The 19,572-nt window shown below is 41.0% G+C and overlaps 1 protein-coding gene across 1 annotated transcript in view; it reads left to right on the top strand.

Moving 5' to 3' along the window:
• The first annotated feature begins 9,631 nt into the window (after window positions 1-9,631).
• Window positions 9,632-19,572, top strand: part of Papolg (poly(A) polymerase gamma) — a 34,454-nt gene continuing 24,513 nt past the window's right edge. Inside the window, exons 1-5 of the mRNA XM_004636177.2 lie at window positions 9,632-9,876; window positions 13,923-14,084; window positions 15,673-15,739; window positions 18,212-18,293; window positions 18,538-18,678. Of these exons, the coding sequence (XP_004636234.1) occupies window positions 9,860-9,876; window positions 13,923-14,084; window positions 15,673-15,739; window positions 18,212-18,293; window positions 18,538-18,678 (469 nt within the window). The 5' untranslated portion in view covers window positions 9,632-9,859. The remainder of the gene's footprint in view (window positions 9,877-13,922; window positions 14,085-15,672; window positions 15,740-18,211; window positions 18,294-18,537; window positions 18,679-19,572) is intronic.

Raw genomic sequence — 19,572 nt, 5'->3', positions numbered from 1 at the left:
ACTCTCCCAAGTTGCCTGAATTTTTTTTCAAAAATATATTCAACTGATAGAACAGAAGCAATAAATTGTGAAATAGAAGAAAAATGGTTAATCTACTAAACAAACAAACCTTAGTGAAATTTAGAATGTTGGCCCAGCCAAATAGCTCAGCGGATTAAAGTGCCTCCTTAGGCAGAACCAGGGGCTGGAGTTCGATCCCCAGGCCTGCCTCCGTGCTAGCCCTGCCCCCAGGGGGTGCTGAGCCGGTGATGGAGACTGGGTGTGGTGGCACGTGCCTGTAATCCTGCACTTGGGAGACTGTAAACAAGAGGCTCTCTATGAGTCCTATTTATGCAGTGAGACCCTGTAGACCCTGTCCTAAAATACAAAAAAAGAAAAAGAAAGGAAACAAATTTAGAATGTTTAATTTGTTCTAGACATATTTTAACCAGGAAACTGTCATTAAAAAGACTTGGGGGGGGGTTAAACCTCAAAAAGAAGAATCCAACATTTATCTAGCACACACACACACACACACACACACACACACACACACACACACCCCACTGAAAAATGTTCTCATTCAGTAGAAGGGCATTTTCTTTCTTTTATTTTGATTTATTTTTAGTACAGGATCTCCAGGGTCTCTACACATACAGGACTCAAGGTGATCCTTCCTGTTTTCAAGCCTCCCAAGTGCTGGGATTACAGGCACGTGCCACCATACCCAGTCTCAATTGCTGTCCCAGTGTGTCCCTGGGAGTGGGTCTGGCACTGCATACTGGGGATCAAACGCTGGTCCCTGTGTCTGCCTAAGCAGATTTTTTTTTGTTGTTGTTGTTTTTTTGTTTTTCTTTTTGCAGTACCAGGGATTGAACTCAGGACTTTGCGCTTGCCAGGGAAGCACTTATTATACTGAGCTATCTCCACAGCCCCAAATACAAGCCTTTCTTTTTTCTTTCTTTTTTTTTTTTTTGGTGAAACAAGCAAGCATTTATTCTATTGAGCCATCTCCCTGGCCCCCCTGAGCAGATGCTTTAACCCACTCAGCTATCTGGCAGGCCCTCATGAAGGGCACTTTCAAACATGTCAGAATTAAGACACAGTCTTTTTCAATAAGATCTCAGTTTATTGGTGGCATATGCCTATAATCCCGGTACTCAGGAGGCTGAGGCAGGAGGATCCTTTCGAGTTTAAGACCATCTGGGGCTACAAAATGAGCTCAAGTTCAGCCTGAACTGCATAGCAAGACCCTGTCTCAAAAACACAGGGGAAAAAAAAAAAAAAAAAGACAGAAAAAAAAGCTCTTAATAGATATATTGGGGAGCAGGAGACAGACGAAAGAGTGGAAGCACAGTGAGGTCACAGCTCAGAGGGGCCGGCAGTGAGTGCATAACACAGATCACTGGGGGCCAGGGAGATGGCTCAGTAGAATAAGCGCTTGCCTGGCAAGCACAAGGGTCTGAGTTTAATCCCTGGTTCCGCAAAAAAAAAAAAAAAAAACCACAGATCACTTGTTGAGAAGGTACAATTGGTATAATTATATAATTTGTATAAAAACAAATATATCAATAGAAACATTGACAAAAGATATGAGTAGGGAATCCACAGAGTAAGAAATATAAATGGGTGGTAATATGAAAAGTGATCACTTTCACCATTGGTCAAGGATCCACAAGTTAAAACTACACATAAATTAACACTTTCCAATCTATAAAGTTGGTTTCTTTATAGATTGGAAAGTGGATTAAAGCGCCGACAAGCCGGCACAGGGGTGGGGGGTTCAATCCCCAGACCTGCTATGCTGACCCTGCCCCTTGGGGCATGCTGAGATGGCAATTGAGCCTGGGCTTGGTGGCACGCACCTGTAATCCCAGCTCTTGGGAGGCTGTAAACAGGCGGATCACTATGAGTCTGATCTAGAGGTGAGACCCTGAACACTCTGTACACCTTTCCCTAAAATACAGATATAGATATATATAGATATAGATATTTTAAGAGTGGGCGTGGTGGCATGTGTCTGTAATCCCAGCTCTTAGGAGGCTGCAAACAGGCAGATCACTACAAGTCTGATCTAGTAGTGAGACCCTGAACACCCTGTAGACCCTTCCTTCTCTTAAATACAAAAAAAGAGTTTAAATTTTTAAAAAATATTAACAGAGGGGCCAGGGAGATAGCTCAGTAGAATAAGTGCTTGCCTGGCAAGTGCAAGGGCCTGAGTTCAATCCCCAGTTCTGCCAAAAAATAAAAAAATAAAAAATATTAACAGAAAAAATAGAGGACTCTATTGGATAACATTGGGACAATTTTAACATCAACTAATGACTGCAATGGAAACACAATAGCTGTATGAATTTTCATGAGTTCATGATACTCAAAACTTTAAAAAGATGCTGGTTGTGGTGATGCATGCCTGTAATCCCAGGATTTGGGAGGCTGAAGTAGGATGATCATGATCAGTTGAGGACAGCCTGGACTGCATAGCAAGTTCCTATCTCAAAATGCATACGTACATACATACATACTTTTAAAACCTGGGGAAATAGCTCAGTGTGAATGCCCTGGATTCAACTCCAAAACACACCTTAGGAGACTGAGTCTGAAAATAGCACAAAGGCTCTGGGTTCAATCCCTAGTGCTGTGGGTTGGGGGTAGGAGACAGAGACCAAATGACTAAATGCAACCATGATTTGGGGGATTTTTGTTTGGTCTTTTGAATCAGGGTCTCCCTGATGTAATTCAGCTATTATATTATTATTATTATTATTATTATTATTATTATTTTGAACTGGGAATTGAACTCAGGCCCTTGCGCTTGCCAGGCTCCCTGATGTAATTCAGGATGACCTTGAATTCACTACGTAGTACAAGCTAGTACCTGTGATTACAGGCATGCAACACCATGCCTGGCTGTGCAGTCATGGTTCTCGATTGGATCCAGTGTAAAAGACATTTTAGGAACAACAGGAGAAATTTGAAAGTAATAATAATATTACAGTCATGTAAGAAAGAAATATTAAAAACCATATCGAAATGTTTAGACTAACAAAAATAGGTGAAACATGACAGAATGTTTTTAAAAATCAAATTTAGGTGATAAATCTATGGTATTTATTATACTAGTTTATTTCTACACACCTATAATTTCTTTCATTTTTTCTTTCTTTCTTTTTTTTTTTTTTCCGGAACCGGGGCTTGAACTCAGGCCCTTGCGCTTGCCAGGCAAGCACTTATTTTACTAAGCCATCTCCCCAGTCCCCCTATAGTTTTTATAATAAAGATAAAAAGTATTATCAATACTTAACATTTATGTGGGTTTGAGAAAATAGACTGTCATACAAATGTTGGTTGTGGTATATACTGGTGTAGCCTTTAACAAGACAATTTGGACAGCCAAATAGCTCAGCGGATTAAAGTGCCTTCAAGCAGGTGGAGGGGCCAGGGGTTCAATCCCTGGGCCTGCCGTGCCGGCCCTGCCCCTGGGGCGTGCTGAGAAAGGCAGTTGAGACTGAGCATGGTGGCACACACCTATAATTCCAGCTCTTGGGAGACTGTGAACAGGCGGATCACTATGAGTCCAATCTAGTAGTGAAACCCTGAACATCTTGTCAACGCTTCCCTAAAAAGAAAAAAAAGGAAAAAAAAAAAAAAAAAGAAGACAATTTGGAATATGTAGATCTTATTTTTAAATATACATACCCTTTGATACAATCATTCCATCCTTAAGAATCAGATGAGATGGGCATGGTGGCACACATCTGTAATCCCTGCACTAGGAAAGCTCAGATAGGCTTTCTCGGAGGGAAAAAAAATCTACTGATGGGCAAGGTGTGGTGGCACACACTGGGAGACTGAGCTCAGCAAACCACTTAAACCCAGGAGTATGAGAGCAGCCTGGCTAACCTAGACCCCATCATAAAAGAAAAAAAAATTACTCAATGACTGGTGATATGAGTAAAAGGATACACATATAAGGACGTTTATTATATGTTTATAATATAAAGAAATTTGAGGCTGTGGGAAAATGGTTCAGTATATTGTGACAATGTATTATGTATTACTTAAGACAAAGAATACCATGTCATTATTTTACAAAACCAAGTAGGTGTGCACTTAATCAGTTTGCTAGAGCTGCCCCAGCAAAGTACCAAGTAACAGAAATTTGTTTCCTCAAGTTCTAGACACTAGACATCTGCAAGGTGCTCACGGGGGCAGCGGCTTCTCTCCTGGGTCCACTTCTCCCAGGAGAAGACCAGGGCCTTCACGTGGTCTCCAGCTCTATATGGCATCGCTCAGCTGCCTCCATAAAGAAGCCAGTCATATTGCAAGCCCCACACGAGTGACATCATTTTAACTCAGTTACCTCTTTAAAGATCCTATCTCCAAATTATAATTACATTCTGAGGTACAGTGGGTTAGTACTTCAGCACATGAAATTTGAAGCAACACAATTCAGCTCATAATATTTGCAAACCTTGGGGGCTGGAGAGATGGCTCAGTGGAATATGCACTTGCCTGGCAAGCACGGGGTCATGAGTTCAATCCCTGGTTCTGAAAAATAAAAAAATTTGCCAACATGGAAAAATGCTCATAATCTTAAACTTTTTTTTTTTTTTTTTTTTTTTTAGCAAGGATCAGGCATGACAATACATACCTATAATCCCAGAACTCTGGGGAGCTGAGGTAGGAGAATCACAAGTTTAGGCTCAGCTTGGGCAATGTAATGATGTAGCAAAACCCCTGTCTCTAGAGTAAAAATCATTTAAAGGCCAGGATTTAGTTGAGTGTGCAAAGGCTGTGGGTTCAATTCCCAGTACCACATAAATCCATGCATGTGGGCACACACACACACACACACACACACACACACACGACATGTATGATATAATCCCATGTCTTCAAAATTTAAAAACATAAAAATAAAACCTCTGGTACATGTCTACATGTGATTTGGGGTACTGGAAGCTGTTAATTGTTCTTCTGGGGGAGAAAATTGGAGTGAAAGAAGGAACACATAACTCTTTTATGAGCATGGATTACTTTTGCAATTTGAAAAATATTACCTTGAACTGGGGAGATTGAACGGTGGTCTAAGTGCCTGCCTGGCAAGTGCAAGGACCCATGTTCGCTCCCCGAGTACCACATGCCATGCAGCCTGAAGCCGGCCTCGGAAACAGGGCATGGTGACACACACCTGTAATCCCAGCACTGAGACAGGAGGATCACGAAGAGTCTGAGCTGCATAGCGAGGCCCTGTACCAAATAAATAAATCTAAAATAAAATAATAAAAAAATGAGAGATTGGGGAGTGTCTCAATTATTCTTCTCTAGTGGCTGGGACAAAATACCTGACACTCAAATTACAAATTACAGCAGGAAAGTTACATTTAGCTCACGAGTTAGTGGAGGTTTAGTTCATACTCAGCTGGCTCCATGGCAGAGGGCAGCAGGTTCTGGCCACAGCACAGGGAAAAGAGCAAAAGGGTGGGCCAGCAGCTGGGGCTCCCGCTAGCCTTTCTGCCCTGCTTACCATTGTATGCAGAGTATCTGCCCCAGGGCACTCACACCCCTAATCCTAGCCCTGGATCAGGAATCAATCACAAGCTTCAGAAGCTGCCCCAAGATTGCTTGAGGCTTTGGGGGACAACTAGACACAAACCCTAACAGGGAGAGATCAACAAAGAAAGGTCCTTGTTGAAGTGGGGGTTGGGCATTCAATATCCTGCAGATCAACAAACAAGAAAATCAGAAGAAAGCAATTAAAATACTCCAAACCACAAACTATGTAAAGGGAAATAAAAATGTGTTGTTCTGATATTGACGTGGATTATTAGATATAAGTTTAAAGCCATAGTGGAAATGGGAAGGGGACCCAAAAGATGAAGGAAGGAGTGGAGTGGGGGTGGGCAGAGGAAGGAGAAGTGAAAAGAATTCAGATGTATTATGTGCGTGTATCAACTCCTCAAGATGAGAGTATAATTATGTTCTGCCAACATGTACTGAAAATGTTGAAATTTAAGTAAAATGATGTAATTATTTAATTTTAAAAATAAGACTACACTTGATGTGTGAGGAGTTTGTGTTTGTTTTTGGTACTGGGAATCGAACTCATGACCTCGTACTTGCCAGGTAGGCTCTGTGCCACTGAGCTACACCCCAGCCTAAGACTGTATTTCGAACATGTAAGATTTCACTGAACTAGTGGGATTTTTTTTTTTTTTTTAACTAGTAGGATTAAAGCAAAGTTCGTCTCCCTTCCAAATTGTTGTAGCAGATTAATTTCAAATAAAACATTTTGAACAGGTAAAGAAGGAAAAAACTGAAGGAAGGAAAAGAAGTATTTCAAGAATGAATATATAAGGAGAAATACTGAGATGAAAGTTTGGATGATCAGTATATGTTTTATGGAGAGTTAAGGTTATTGAGTCCATTTATTCTGAGTGCTGCTAAGTGGGCTACACTATGCAGAGAGCAGGATCAGCAACCTGCAAGGCCTCTGGCTTTTCTGTCTGAAACAAGACTAATCCCTTGAGAGATTGTTCCCAGGTTCTTATACCCTTGACTGAGAACCAGTCCTCTAAGGGCAGGGGGGGGGGCGTCGGTCCTCCTCTTCAACCAAGTTCACAGCTTCAGGAGGGACACACCTGGAACACTGAGGGAAGAAGGGGACACCTGCCTAGCCAGTCAGGTCACCCTCACATCCGAGACAAAACTAATCCCTGGAAAGAAATCTAAGCAGTTAGGAACAAATATCTTTGTTAGAAAACTTGAGGAAAGAAGGCTTTCTGTCTTCCACCTTGCAAGATACCCAACAGTGTGGGGGAGGAAAAGGGAAGAGGTGGAAAGAACTGGCTCTGTGGCGGGCTGGGCTGAGAAGACCCCAGGCCCTCACTGTGGCCCCAGACATACCAGGTCCAGCGGAGAATCTCCAAACCCAGATACTAGAGGACAGGAAGGTGGCCCAGTACCAAATGTGCCCAGTCTGCCCTATCTCTGCAAGTTCTTTGGTACCATTTGAAAAAGGGCAGTGGACCACACAACCAAGATTGTCTGCTAGCTCAGAAGACTACCAACACCTGTAATCCCAGCACCGGGGGTGGGAGGGGGAGAAGGCTAAGGCAGCAGCATCACTGTGAGTCCAAGGCCACCCTGGGCTACATATCCAGACCCTGCCTCAAAAAAGGGGAAGATTCCAATGTTAAAAATTAAGTTTTCAAGAATAAAATGTCAATTTTTTTTTTTTCTGTCCGGATTCTTATTCTTCCTATTTGATTCTCTTATAATGCTATTTTCTTCATTCTATCTAAGCAAAACTTCTTTTGTTTTTGCTGTTATGTCTTGGGGGGGGGGAGATCATTTATGTGTTTTGGTACTGGAGATTGAATCCAGAGTCTTACTTTTCCTTATTTTTTTACTTTTATTTACCTTTTGACAGACTACTTATTGAGACAAGGTCTAAGTCTTTACCCACAATGGGCTTGAATTTACAGCCCTCCCACCCTCAGTCTCCCAGAGTGGTGGGGTTAGAGGCACATGCCACCATATCCACTTACAGTGGGAGCTGCAGGGAAAGTGGATCCTGGGGATTGAACCCAGGGCCTCTGTGCTAAACTACATCCCCAATTCTATCTATCTATCTATCTATCTATCTATTTATCTATCTAATTATTTATTCATCTTGAGACAGAGTCCTGATAAATTGAAAATTGTCCAGGCTGGGCTCAAACTTGCAGCCCTCCAGCCTCAACTCCTCAGTGATGGATTTACAGGCATAGGTCACCATGCTCTGCTAAAACAAACAAGCAACAAAATTTGAAGTTTACTCTTAAAGTTTGTTTCTTAATTCACCTTAAAGGATAAAGATGTGTTATGTTACATGCATCAAATAAAATACTTTTAATTTTTTTTATTTTGATGTAAGAGTAACTGAGTGAACTTCAATAAGAAACCCCCAATTAACTTGGATTAGCATAGGGCGTGGAAGACCCATCCTAGGGAGGATTGCTGCCCAAATGGTATAGAAGGAAGGCACCAGAGAAAGAATCCTTGCTTCTGTTTCTTCCGAGGAGGAGCACCGGTCACCTTGCACGTCTCTCCTGGCTTCTAGCGTGGACTCTTCAGCCTCTGGAGACTGACTCGCACAGCGCCCACCCCGACCTCCAGGCCATCAACCTTCCACTGGGGATCCTTTAGATCTGGGCGCACAAACAGCCGCACTGCGCTTTTCCACACCTCACTGCGGGCAGCCGGCTACACAAGTGAGAGGAGCGTGTGCGTCGGTGGGGAGAGATTGTCGGCCACTGCTGCCTCCAGCACTAAGCCTGTCTGCATTGGCATAAGTCAATCTTTTAAATTCTTATATACTCGTATAGCTTGCATTAAATCTGTTTCTTTAGCCGGCACTGACCAAAAAGTTCCTGAGGTCACAAAACTAGTAAATTGCAAAACTGCGAATCAATTTTCAGTCCACCTGCGTGAAGCCCACGCTGGCTGTTACTCTCTACGCCTGGAGTAGGTTTTGCCCTCCTCCCTGCACCTGTGGGCCGTGCCGCCTCTCAGCATCCCCCCACAGGGGGTACAGGTGGCTGACTTTTCAGTCCAATCCCATCGACACCACAGAACATGCTGTAGTGGAATGATCTGTGTGCATGTTCTCCTCCTTTGGACAGCAACCTCGCCAGCGCAGGAATCCAGCTTCTCCTGTGCCATGCGGTAAATAGGTGCTTGAGTTCCACAACAGGAGTTGATCACTTATGCCTAATTGTTGCCTCCACTAAGAATACTTCTGGTTTCATAGTTCCAGAAGTATACTATAGTACTACAGTACCTTACACTTGATCAGATTTTCAATAATCATTTTTTCAACAAGTAATCGCTTTTTACAGTAACTCTGAACCACACTCCAAGAATAAGCTGCTTCTTGACATCCTTTCTTTGTAATGAGTTAGTATAAGAAATTACTTCTAGCCATTAACATTTCAAAATTGCTCATCCCCCCATCTTCATCATTTTCACGCTCACATAGAACATGATCTGTGTTTGAGAGTGTGAAATTCTGATTCAGCCGCGGATTTATCCTACTGCCTATTGCTAGCGATTACTTTAAAACTCTCAGTTTAATGGCAGAATGTCACGAGTCAGGGGGGTGGCACTTGGAGGTGAAGTTCACTACTCAGTTAACCTCTAATTTACAAGCTTGCTTTCCCCAGCATAATTGTGTTAAAGTCGTACGTTCCTTGGTGTGATCATTTTTTTTTTTTTTTTGGTGTGATCATTGACGCAACAAAATCCCCCTTACAAGAGGGATTGATTACGTACGTCGATGACTAATTAAAGACGTGGGGATAATAGAAGAACTAAAATAGGATTTGTTAGGTAAGGCTGGTATCTTTTAAAATATATTCATGCTTTCATTAGTAATACAAGGAAAACATTTCCAAATAATCTTCCAAGAAGTTTGCTAGAACTGACAGTCCCGTGGACAAAGGGGGACACGAATGGGACGCACCACCCCCTCTGTCTTTGCCGGGGGGCGGGCGCGCTCGCGTGAGCGGGGCCGCCGGCGCCTCCCGGGACCCGAGGGCGGGGGCGTGGCCTAGGGCTGGTCCAGGGCTCCAGGGGCGGGGCCGCAGAGGCGAGAGGCAGGCTGGGAAGAGGCGCCATATTGGCGTCGGCCGCGCCGTATTGTCATAAATAGAGCCGGTTTTGTGGTGTTTTCACTACTCGGTTGGATGCCTCGGTCATAGTAAGTGGGTGAGTGAGCGAGCCAGTGAGCTGCAGCAAGCCACCAGAGGAAAGCAAACAGAGGGAGAAAGGAAGAGCAGGAACGGGAAAGACTCCAGAGTGAAAGACACTCGCCGGGAGGGAGGCGCAGGAAGCGATGAAAGAGATGTCTGCGTAAGTGGTGGGGGGCGGCGGTTGCGGACGAGGTTACCAGAGGTGAGCCTCGGCGGTCGTCGCCGGGCCCCGCCGGCGTCCCCTGCCCTCGGTCCTGCCCCGGCGCGCCCTGATGGTCTGCCTCCCCGCTGCCCGCCGGCCCGCAAGGGCACCTCCCCTAGACCTGGCGGCGCACCTGGCTCCTCTGCCCGGACGCGGGGACTTCGGAGTCTCCTTCTGCCCTCGGCTGCCCCACCTCTGGGGACGCCCCCAAACAAGGACGAGGGGCGAGAGAAGTGCGTGTGTCGGTGGGGAGAAATTGTCGGTCACTCCTGCCTCCAGCACTAAGCCCGACTGCTCCGTCTGCATTGGCGCAAATACCATCCCCCTGCCTCCCTCTCCTGCCAGCCAGCCCGACCCGCCGTGTTCAGGTCCTCGGAGCCGAGCGCCTAGCCCAGCCCAAGGGGCTTCTCTAATAAAAACTGAGGTTCTGCCTCCTCACCTTGGCCTCCCCACCTACCGCAGTACCTACTCGTCTGTACCTCCTGCTCGTACTTTGATAAGTCAGAAACAGTTTTTTGCTTGCAAAGATTTCGTTATACCGCCTTACGTTTGGATTTATTAGGAAATAATTAAAACGTACAAAAATAAATACCGTTTGTGTAGCCACCACCCATTTCGCCCCAAGAATAACATGCTGTGTGCATACTTATCTATGTATTTTTTTTTTTTTTAAAAGCATTCCTCAGTACACCTATTTCCTACCTTGGTCCCCTTCAGAGATCTGGACGTCCTGAATTTGATGTTTATTGTTGCACCGTATTTATGCTATTACTATATATGCATTTGTCTATAATAGCTGTCATTGTTTTACATGTTTTAAACTTTAGTATCACGCTTGTCATTCCACAACTTGCTTCTTTGGAGCAACATGGTATCTGTGAGCTCTATGTTAAGTTTCAGTTCTAATTAATTCATATTAACCAATGTGGTGTATTTAATTGTAGGGATACTCCTAATTTAGTCCTTTCCATGTTAGTGACAATTTTAGGTTATTTCAAAGTATTTAAAGTTACAGTGTGGCAGTGAGTATTCTTTTACATATCCCCTTGGACATTGATTTTTTTTTTTTTTTGGCCGCCTCAAGATGCCTTTAGGGCATGTCTGGTTTGGCGGGAGTATCTGGGTTCGAACCACAGCATCCTGAGCCTGAATGCTTCATTTAAGCAGGCACTTAAACCACTGAGCTAATGGGCAGGCCCCCCTGGACATGGATTTTGAGGAAAGTATTTTTTTATTTTTTTCCTGATTAGATAGATGGAGGTTCAGGACCCTAAACTCGATTTTAGGGCCATAGAAACATGGATAGTGAACTCCCCCTCCACTACTGGGGGATTTAATCCAAGTCCTTCAAGTAAGCTAAACTCCCAGCCCCTTTAAAAACTTTTTTTGAGAAAGGGCCTCCCAAAGTTGCTCAGGCTGGGCTCAATCTTGTGGTCCTCCTGCCTCAGCCTCCTTCAGTGACTAGTACTAAAGGTGTGAACCACAGTATGTTTGTGTGTGTGTGTGTGAGAAGTGTGTTTTATTAGAGAAGTTGACACGTGGGATCATAATATTTGGATTGAAGTAGTTTTGGAGAGGAGCATGGGATAGGAGAAAGAGACTAATTTTTTGGCTCTATTCTCTCTTGAAACCTTAAGCTCTTGTGAAATGCATTTAAGAGTTCTCAGAATTATTGTTGATTAAATGATCATTTGTGAGGAATCAGTCAGTTCCACCTATTTATCATATGTATATCTAAACATGAACAATACCAAAGCACCTCTATAGTTGGTTTTTTTTTTTTTTTTTTTTGCGGAACCAGGGATTAAACTCCGGACCTTGCACTTGCCAGGCAGGCACTTACGCCACTGAACTATATTCTCGGCCCTCTATAGCTCTTTGAATATAGAAAGCCAAATCTTTATAGAAGAATAACATCTGAAATAACTGAGGTTTTTGTCCTACAGCAAAGTAAATAGAGAAATTATTGATGTTCCCCTTTTGAGTCATTTTTGGAAGATATAAGCTGTTTTATCTGTTCCTTGATTCTTACTCCATCCTAGTGAATTCTTAAAGTTTTTATAAGTATATGTTTGTAATACCTAGTGGTACATTCGTCATGGAAAGTTGGTACATATACATAGCACATCTCAATTCTTTTTGCCTCCTCTTTCCCTCTCTCCCACCTCCTTTCATCTGTGTATTGAAGTTTTTAGCTAAGGAGCATGTCCTTTTCCTGTGGATTTACTAGTCATAAACTCACATTTTTGACTAATTAAAACCCCAGAACAAGCAAGTATTATCAGTTTTGTGGTTTTAATTTTTTTTTTAATATTTATTTTTATTTATTACATTTATTTATTGTGTGTGTGTGTGGCCAGCTCAGCCCACCAGGGGGCGGGGCTGGCTGGCATGTGGTGCTGGAGGATTGAACCGCGGTCCTTGTGCTTTGCCAAGCTTGTTTCAAGTAGGTGCTTTAGACCACTGAGCCATCTCTCCAGCCCGGTTTTAAATTTTTAATACAGGGGCGGGGGAAATGGCTCAGTAGAATAAGTGTTTCCCTGGCAAGCTCAAGGGCCTGAGTTCAATCCCCGGTCCTGCCCAAAATAAAATAAAATTTAGTACATAGTACACATTTATGGATACAGTGTTACATTGCAATTCATGAATACAGTGGGTAATGATAAATAGGTAAATTGGTATATCCATTACATTATACATGTTAGAATCATTTATATCTTCATTATCCTGAAATATATAGTTGTCATTAATTACAGTTGTCCCACTGTCCCTTCTACCCAGCTGCACCCCTGTATCCATTCATGTCTCTGTCCCCTTGTGTGCTACCTTTTTATGTGGTTAACATATTCAATAACGTTACTTTGTGTTTACTTCATTACTGTTGTGATTACCTTCTTACTGTTGATGTGAAAGGCCCTTTGTGAGATCATGATGAGAGATTAGGTTTAGTTGATTAGTATATGTGTTTATTTTCACTTTGCTTTCATAGTAAAATAAAATTGTACTGATTCTTATCAATTCCAAAATTTATTTTGAAATAATTGATCTGTGTAGGCCCCAAATCTCAGGAATTCTGTTATAGTTTATTCGAAGATAGGGCTTTTCAAATTGTCATTTACTGTACAGAATTTGATGATTATTCAGTGTGAAAATTGTATGAGTACCAGTCTACAATGAAGAGAACAGTTAATTAGAGTCACAGAATGTTAGGACTATAAACCCTGATTCAAGCAAAGGAATATAAATGTAGGTTTCCCATGAATAAATCTAGTTGTGATTTCTTTTTAAAAGCCAGATTATTGCCTAAGAACCTTCTGATGAGATGTTTTGTTTCTTTGGAAAAAGAAAAAAAAAAAAAAATCAACTGTTTTTATCAAGTGGTTTCTTTTAAGTGTTGGACTGCTTTTCAGATTCAAGCATCTAGATGGTACTTGACTTAAGTCTACAAGATACAGCAAATGTGGCCCTGGCACAGATCCCATTCATGCTCTTTGAATTTGAACTGAGTGGTGTTGGTACAGTTGTCCTGCCGCCAACACATGCTGCTTTTGGCTTGAAAAGATGTCTTAACTATGAAAGCCTAAGACAGTATGAGTAAGCCCTTCATAAATGTAAACATAGGGTGCCAGGGAGATGGCTCAGTAGAATTAGTGCTTCCCTGGCAAGTGCAAGGGCCTGAGTTCAATCCCTGGTTTCCACCAAAACAAAAACAAATAAATGTAAACATAAAATACCAATTTTTATTCTTTTTAAAAAAGTATTTATCCCAACTTTTAGCACTAAATAAACTTTTAACGTAGCATAATTAGCATGAACAGATTGAGAGGTTTGTTTGTTTATTCATTTGTTTTTTTAACAGAAACAGGGATTGAATTCAGGCCCTTGTGCTTGCCAGGGAAGAATTTATTCTACTGAGCCATCTCCCCAACCCCTCAGATTGAGAGATTTGATGTATCAATATCATATGATTTTAAATGTTTTGCCATTTCTTTTTTCTTGAACAGAAACACCATGCTGGACAGCCAGCAAAAACAAAAACATTATGGAATTACCTCTCCAATTAGTTTAGCATGTCCGAAAGAAATTGATCATATTTATACGCAGAAATTAATCGATGCCATGAAACCATTTGGAGTGTTTGAAGATGAAGAAGAATTGAATCACAGGTATGAAATTAAAAATAAGTACTTTATAGTATATTACCTAATTGTTAATCTGCAAACATAATGAGTACTCACTGTACTGCCTAGAAATACAAAAATGTCAAAAAGGAGAAAAATCTTGGCTCTTCTGGAGCTTACATTATAGGTGGAGTTTAGAGAAGACTGACAGTTATTCAAATAATAACTGTTAATTGGAAAATACAGCTGGGGAGAGAGGTTTCCAGAGACGATGTCGTTGAGAAAGTGACAAGGGAAAATTTAGAGGCGAGGGAGGTTGTGGTCCTAGAGGGAAATACAGTCTGGATAGAAAGTCTGACATGAAAATATATGTGGTATAGTTGAGGTATACATAGGAAATTCAGATCCTGGATGTCTAAAACTGCAAAAAAGTGAGGAAATTTGGGCTTCAGGTAGGCAAGATCTTGAAGGGTAAGGGCACTGAGGACTATAACTGAGGCATTATAATAGACATTTTGCTTTATTAGTGAAATGAGAAGCTGTGAGAGTTTTGAGCAGAAAACATGATTTGACTAATGGCAACACAGTCTCTCTGTATTGAGAATAGTCTGAAGTGTGGGGTTAAAGGGTCACTCTGATAACCTCAGCAGGAAATGATGATGCCTGGAAACTAAACAAAGCAATAGGGGTGATAAGCAGAATTCTGGATGTGTTATAGGTGGGATTATTTAATGAGTCAGTGTTAGGGAGTTTTCAAGGATGATGCCAAAGGTTTTAGTCTCAGCAGCTTAAAGGCTGGAGTTCCAATTTCTGGAGAAGACTGAGGGAGAAGTGAGTTGGACACATCAGGAGTTCTGCATGCCATCTTTGAGATACTTGCACCCTGCCTTTATTTTTTAAATGTAGATTTGGAGGGTCAGGGAGATGGCTCAGTAGATTAAGTGCTTCCCTGGCAAGCGCAGCAGCCTGAGTTCAATTTCTGGTTCCGCCAAAAAAGAAAAAAGTGGATTTGTTTATACCTTTACTGCAGATTTGTTTTAATAATGCCAACTGCTTTTAAAAAGTTAGCAATTAAGTTATCCAGTTTAATTTTCCCAGAGACAGGATCAGCAGTGAGAAAATGCTAGTCTCTTTTGAGTTTTGAAAATAGCTCAAAGACCAAAATACTGTTATCACATTTATTATGTCTTTGGCACTATGGGGATCTAAGAACACTGAAGATGTGCTGCTGCGTGTCAGCATGTATGATAGCATTAGCACATGTCCAGCGAGCTTTCACCCTGGTACCACGCACACGTGCTTGCCTTTGTGTTCATTTCTTTAATAGTGTTTGTTTTCTTTTTTCTTTTTCTTTTTTTTTTTTTTTTGACTGGCTCAGGATGCTGTAAGGGCAGCTCTCCTAAAGCATGAGAATCTGGGAATCAAACCACAGCATCCTGAGCCTGACTGCTTTGCTTAAGCAGGTGTTTTCTTTTTTTAAATTTTAATCTGAAATTTAAAGGTTTTTTTTGGGAGGGGTGCAGAACCGGGGATTGAACTCAGGCCCTTGCGCTTGCCAGTGAAGTGCTTATTCCACTGAGCCATCTCCCCAGCACCTTAAAGTTTAAAGTTTTAATCTTATTTTTTCTTATAGGCTGGTTGTTCTTGGCAAATTGAACAATTTAGTAAAAGAGTGGATTTCAGATATCAGTGAGAGCAAGGTAAGACTATACTACATGGAATTATTTGTTTCAGTATTTCCTGGCCATTCATCCAGCAAAAGGGTGTAAGAATTATGTGAAATACATCAGAAAATGGAAATGCATTGATCTAGACACTTGAATTTCTTAGTAGATGAGGGTTTACCCTAGAGGTAGCTGATTGTACCTGAATTTCCGCATAATTGTCTCCTTTGGCCCAAATGTAGTTGACTGAAATGTAAACATCAGATGTTAAAAGGCCAGGTCTGAGGCTTATGAAATAGTGTATCTGGTAACACTGGCCCATTAGGGGACATAGTGGAAAGAGTCTTGCATAGCACTGGACTGCTCTGGTACCTCACAGCACTGCCCCACTGTTTGCTGCACAGATAGGATGGCTACCATTTATGAATTTTTGAATTAGGGTGTTCAGGGTCTCAGTACTAGGTCAGACTCCTAGTGATCCGCCTGTTTACAGCCTCCCAAGAGCTGGGATTACAGGTGCACACCACCACACCCAGTCTCAATTGCCTTTCTCAGTGCTGGCCGGCACGGCTGGGGATTGAACCCCTAGCCCCTGCACCTGCTTTCAGGTGCTTTAATCCGCTGAGCTATTTGGCCAGCCCTGAATTTTTGTATCCCTTATGTTGGGCTCCCTTATTTGTATGCCTGCTTGGCCCCTGACATAGACATTTATAAACCCTAATTTGTAATTACATAATAATTTTCTTCTATAGTCTATTTTTCTTTATTTTTAAGTTTTTTTTTTCCTCATAGTTTTATTGAGAAACAAATAGCAATGAGAGTTTCAAATCAGATTGGTAGGACAGTTTCAATAATTAACACATTGCATACTGTCTTCCTTGTGGTTACTTGTTGTACAATATGCAGACATGATATCCCATTTACAAACACTATTAGAACAAATCCCTCTATTCATTGAATTAAGAGAATGTAGCTGTATATCTATCCTAACCATTTTGAATACACAGATACAAAATGGTCATTCATCTGTATCCCCTTTTTTTGTTTAGTTCCGTCATTTAAATATTATAGGTGTGTGAACTCAGCATTAAAAGTTTTAAAAATAAGTTTTTATTACTGTCTCAAAATCATTGCTATGAATATTATTTTTAAAGTTTTACTAGAATTGGATAGAATATGTTCAACTGAGTGATAACTTTGTATTCGTCAGCTTTTTATCAGTATAACAAAATACTTGAAATAGCCTACCTATGAAGAAAAGAGGTATGGTTAGCTCGCAGTTTTAGAAGTTGAAGTCTTCTTTTTTTGGCAGAACCAGAGATTGAACTCAGGCCCTTCTGCTTGCCTGGCAAGCTCTTATTCTACTGAGCCATCTCCCTGGCCCCAGAGGTTGAAGTCTTAAGATTTGGTGACCCCATTATTTTGGGATAATGACCAGTGCATGGAAAAGTGATTGGGTTATGAAGTAAGTTGATAATTAGAGCTTCAGAAAAGAAAGTCCATTAGCATTTTGTGGAAATTTTCAATAGCAGGTCCAAGAGTTCTTAACCTTGGCAGACCCAGGAAAACTGCATTGGCAAGTTTTGAGTAAAAATGTTACATACCAGACTGAGCAAAAGTACCGATTAGTAAATTTTATTCAACATCAAGTAACAAATGAAAGATTTAAGGGCAAGGGTAAAGCTTAGGATAACTATTAAAGAGCACAAGATTAGGGGAACTGTTGAATAGAAAGGTGGCAACAAATATACAGAATATAAAGCAGGAGTTAATAAAAAAGAGTAAGTTTGGGTAGTAAGATAATGAGGAATAGAAATGGGGAAAATAGAAGGAATACCTGGTTTTTGTCATAGGAAAAATATTGTTTGAAGTGTGGTTACTGAGGTAGATTGGGATATCAGAATTAAAATAGATAATGGGCAGTTTAATTTTTTTTTTTGGCAGAACCGGGAGGCAGTTTAATTGTAAAATGTGAAAGATTTATATGATCTGAAGAGAAACCAGAGTATAGGCAGTTTAATTGTGATACAAAGAATGTTAATTGGTTTTTAGATTCATTCTCATAAGGACATCAGTCAGGAATTACTTCACTTTCTTGAGAAGGTTGTAGTGCTAGAGTCAAAAATTAAACAGACCTGGCACAAAAACTGAAGGGGAGGTCTGGCCAAGCTGAAAGCTCATTAGTTTGTAAAACATTCCTAGGTAGCTGTTGAAAGTGATGAAGCCAAAGAAGGATTTGGAGGGGTCAGGTAGAGCCAGGTGATAAAAAAATGTTTTTCTTTTGTATAAGCATGTGTAGTATAATAAATGTTTCATCTTTCCTCTGGGAATATTTTGTATTTTATACAAGATGGCCAAAGGAGCTCTGAAGTACCTTTATAAATGGTCATACAAGGGTACATAAATATATTGTAAATATATAATTTGCTTAGCTAAACATAGTATGTATTTGGGTACTTTTTATACTAAACAACTTGAATGATTGTACTTTGCTTAATTTTATTTTAGAATCTTCCTCCTTCTGTTGTGGCTACTGTTGGTGGTAAAATTTTCACATTTGGATCATACAGACTTGGAGTACACACCAAAGGTAACTGCTTTTCTGTTGTGACCTAGTGATAAGAACTTTCAATAAACACATACTTTGGTCACTTACAGAAAATACAAAAGAATGAAATTCGTATTATCTCACTATTATTCCATAGTGATTATGCTAGTCACTGTTAACGTTTTGTTGTATTCATTTTCCACAATTTGTTCTGCATATTTATATGAACTTTAATGAAAGTGATATATAATATGCCCTTCTTAATAAGAAATACTTTGCTTTATAGGAGCTGACATTGATGCACTTTGTGTAGCTCCACGACATGTAGAGAGATCTGACTTTTTTCAGTCTTTCTTCGAAAAATTGAAACACCAAGATGGCATTAGAAACTTAAGAGTAAGTATTTTTTTGGCATTCAATTGTGTGTGTGTGTGTGTGTATGTGTGTGTGTGTGTGGCCAGCTCAGCCCACCAGGGGGCGGGGCTGGCTGGCATGTGGTGCTGGGGGATTGAACCGCGGTCCCTGTACTTTGCTAAGCTTGTTCTAAGTAGGTGCTTAGACCACTGAGCCATCTCACTAACCCTGGCATTCAATATTTTGAACTTAGTAATATTCTGTTAAAAGCTAAATTTTATGATTATTGAATTACCTCTTAAAAATCTTATTAAAATAACATGAAAAGATTAAGAACATGGGCTTTATAGTTATACAGAGATGGGCTTGTATCTAGAATCTTACAGTTCTAACTCTTAATTTTTGGTCTTGTTAACTGTTCTACTTTTCTCATATGTAGTCTAACAATATGTCGGTATAAACTTGGGTTTTGGGTTTTTTTCTGTTTTCTGTTTTTTAGTACAGGGTCTCATTACACAGATCAGACTCGCAGTGATCCTCCTGTTTTCAGCCTCCCAAGTGCTGGGATTATAGGCATGCACCACCATGCCCAGTCTCAATCAAACTCTCAATGTGCCCTGGGGGTGGGGCCAGTGTGGTACACTGGGGATGGAACCCTGGTCACTGTGTCTGCTTAAACAGGCACTTTAGTCTGCTGAACTATCTGGCCAGCCCTATTAGTGCTGTTTTTAAATACTCAGTTTTCAATTTAGACCCAGAAAATACTAAATACCCTGATGATAGCAATTCTGCCTTCCAATTTCTGACAAAATATTTTTAGTAGGATAATAATTTAGATAACTACCACTGTGCACACTTATGTATCTTAAATAACAAGTCACAAAATAGAAGTGGTTAACTTGAATGTAAAACCAAGAACAGTTTCACTTTTTCTGTTGAGTTAAAATACAAATTGGGAGCAAAGGTA

This window comes from Octodon degus, unplaced genomic scaffold (assembly GCF_000260255.1).
Source record: "Octodon degus isolate 3935 unplaced genomic scaffold, OctDeg1.0 scaffold00078, whole genome shotgun sequence".
NCBI classification, from domain to species: Eukaryota; Metazoa; Chordata; class Mammalia; order Rodentia; family Octodontidae; genus Octodon; species Octodon degus.
Note: the sequence above shows the minus strand (reverse complement) of the source record. Positions and strands in the feature narration are given on the sequence as shown.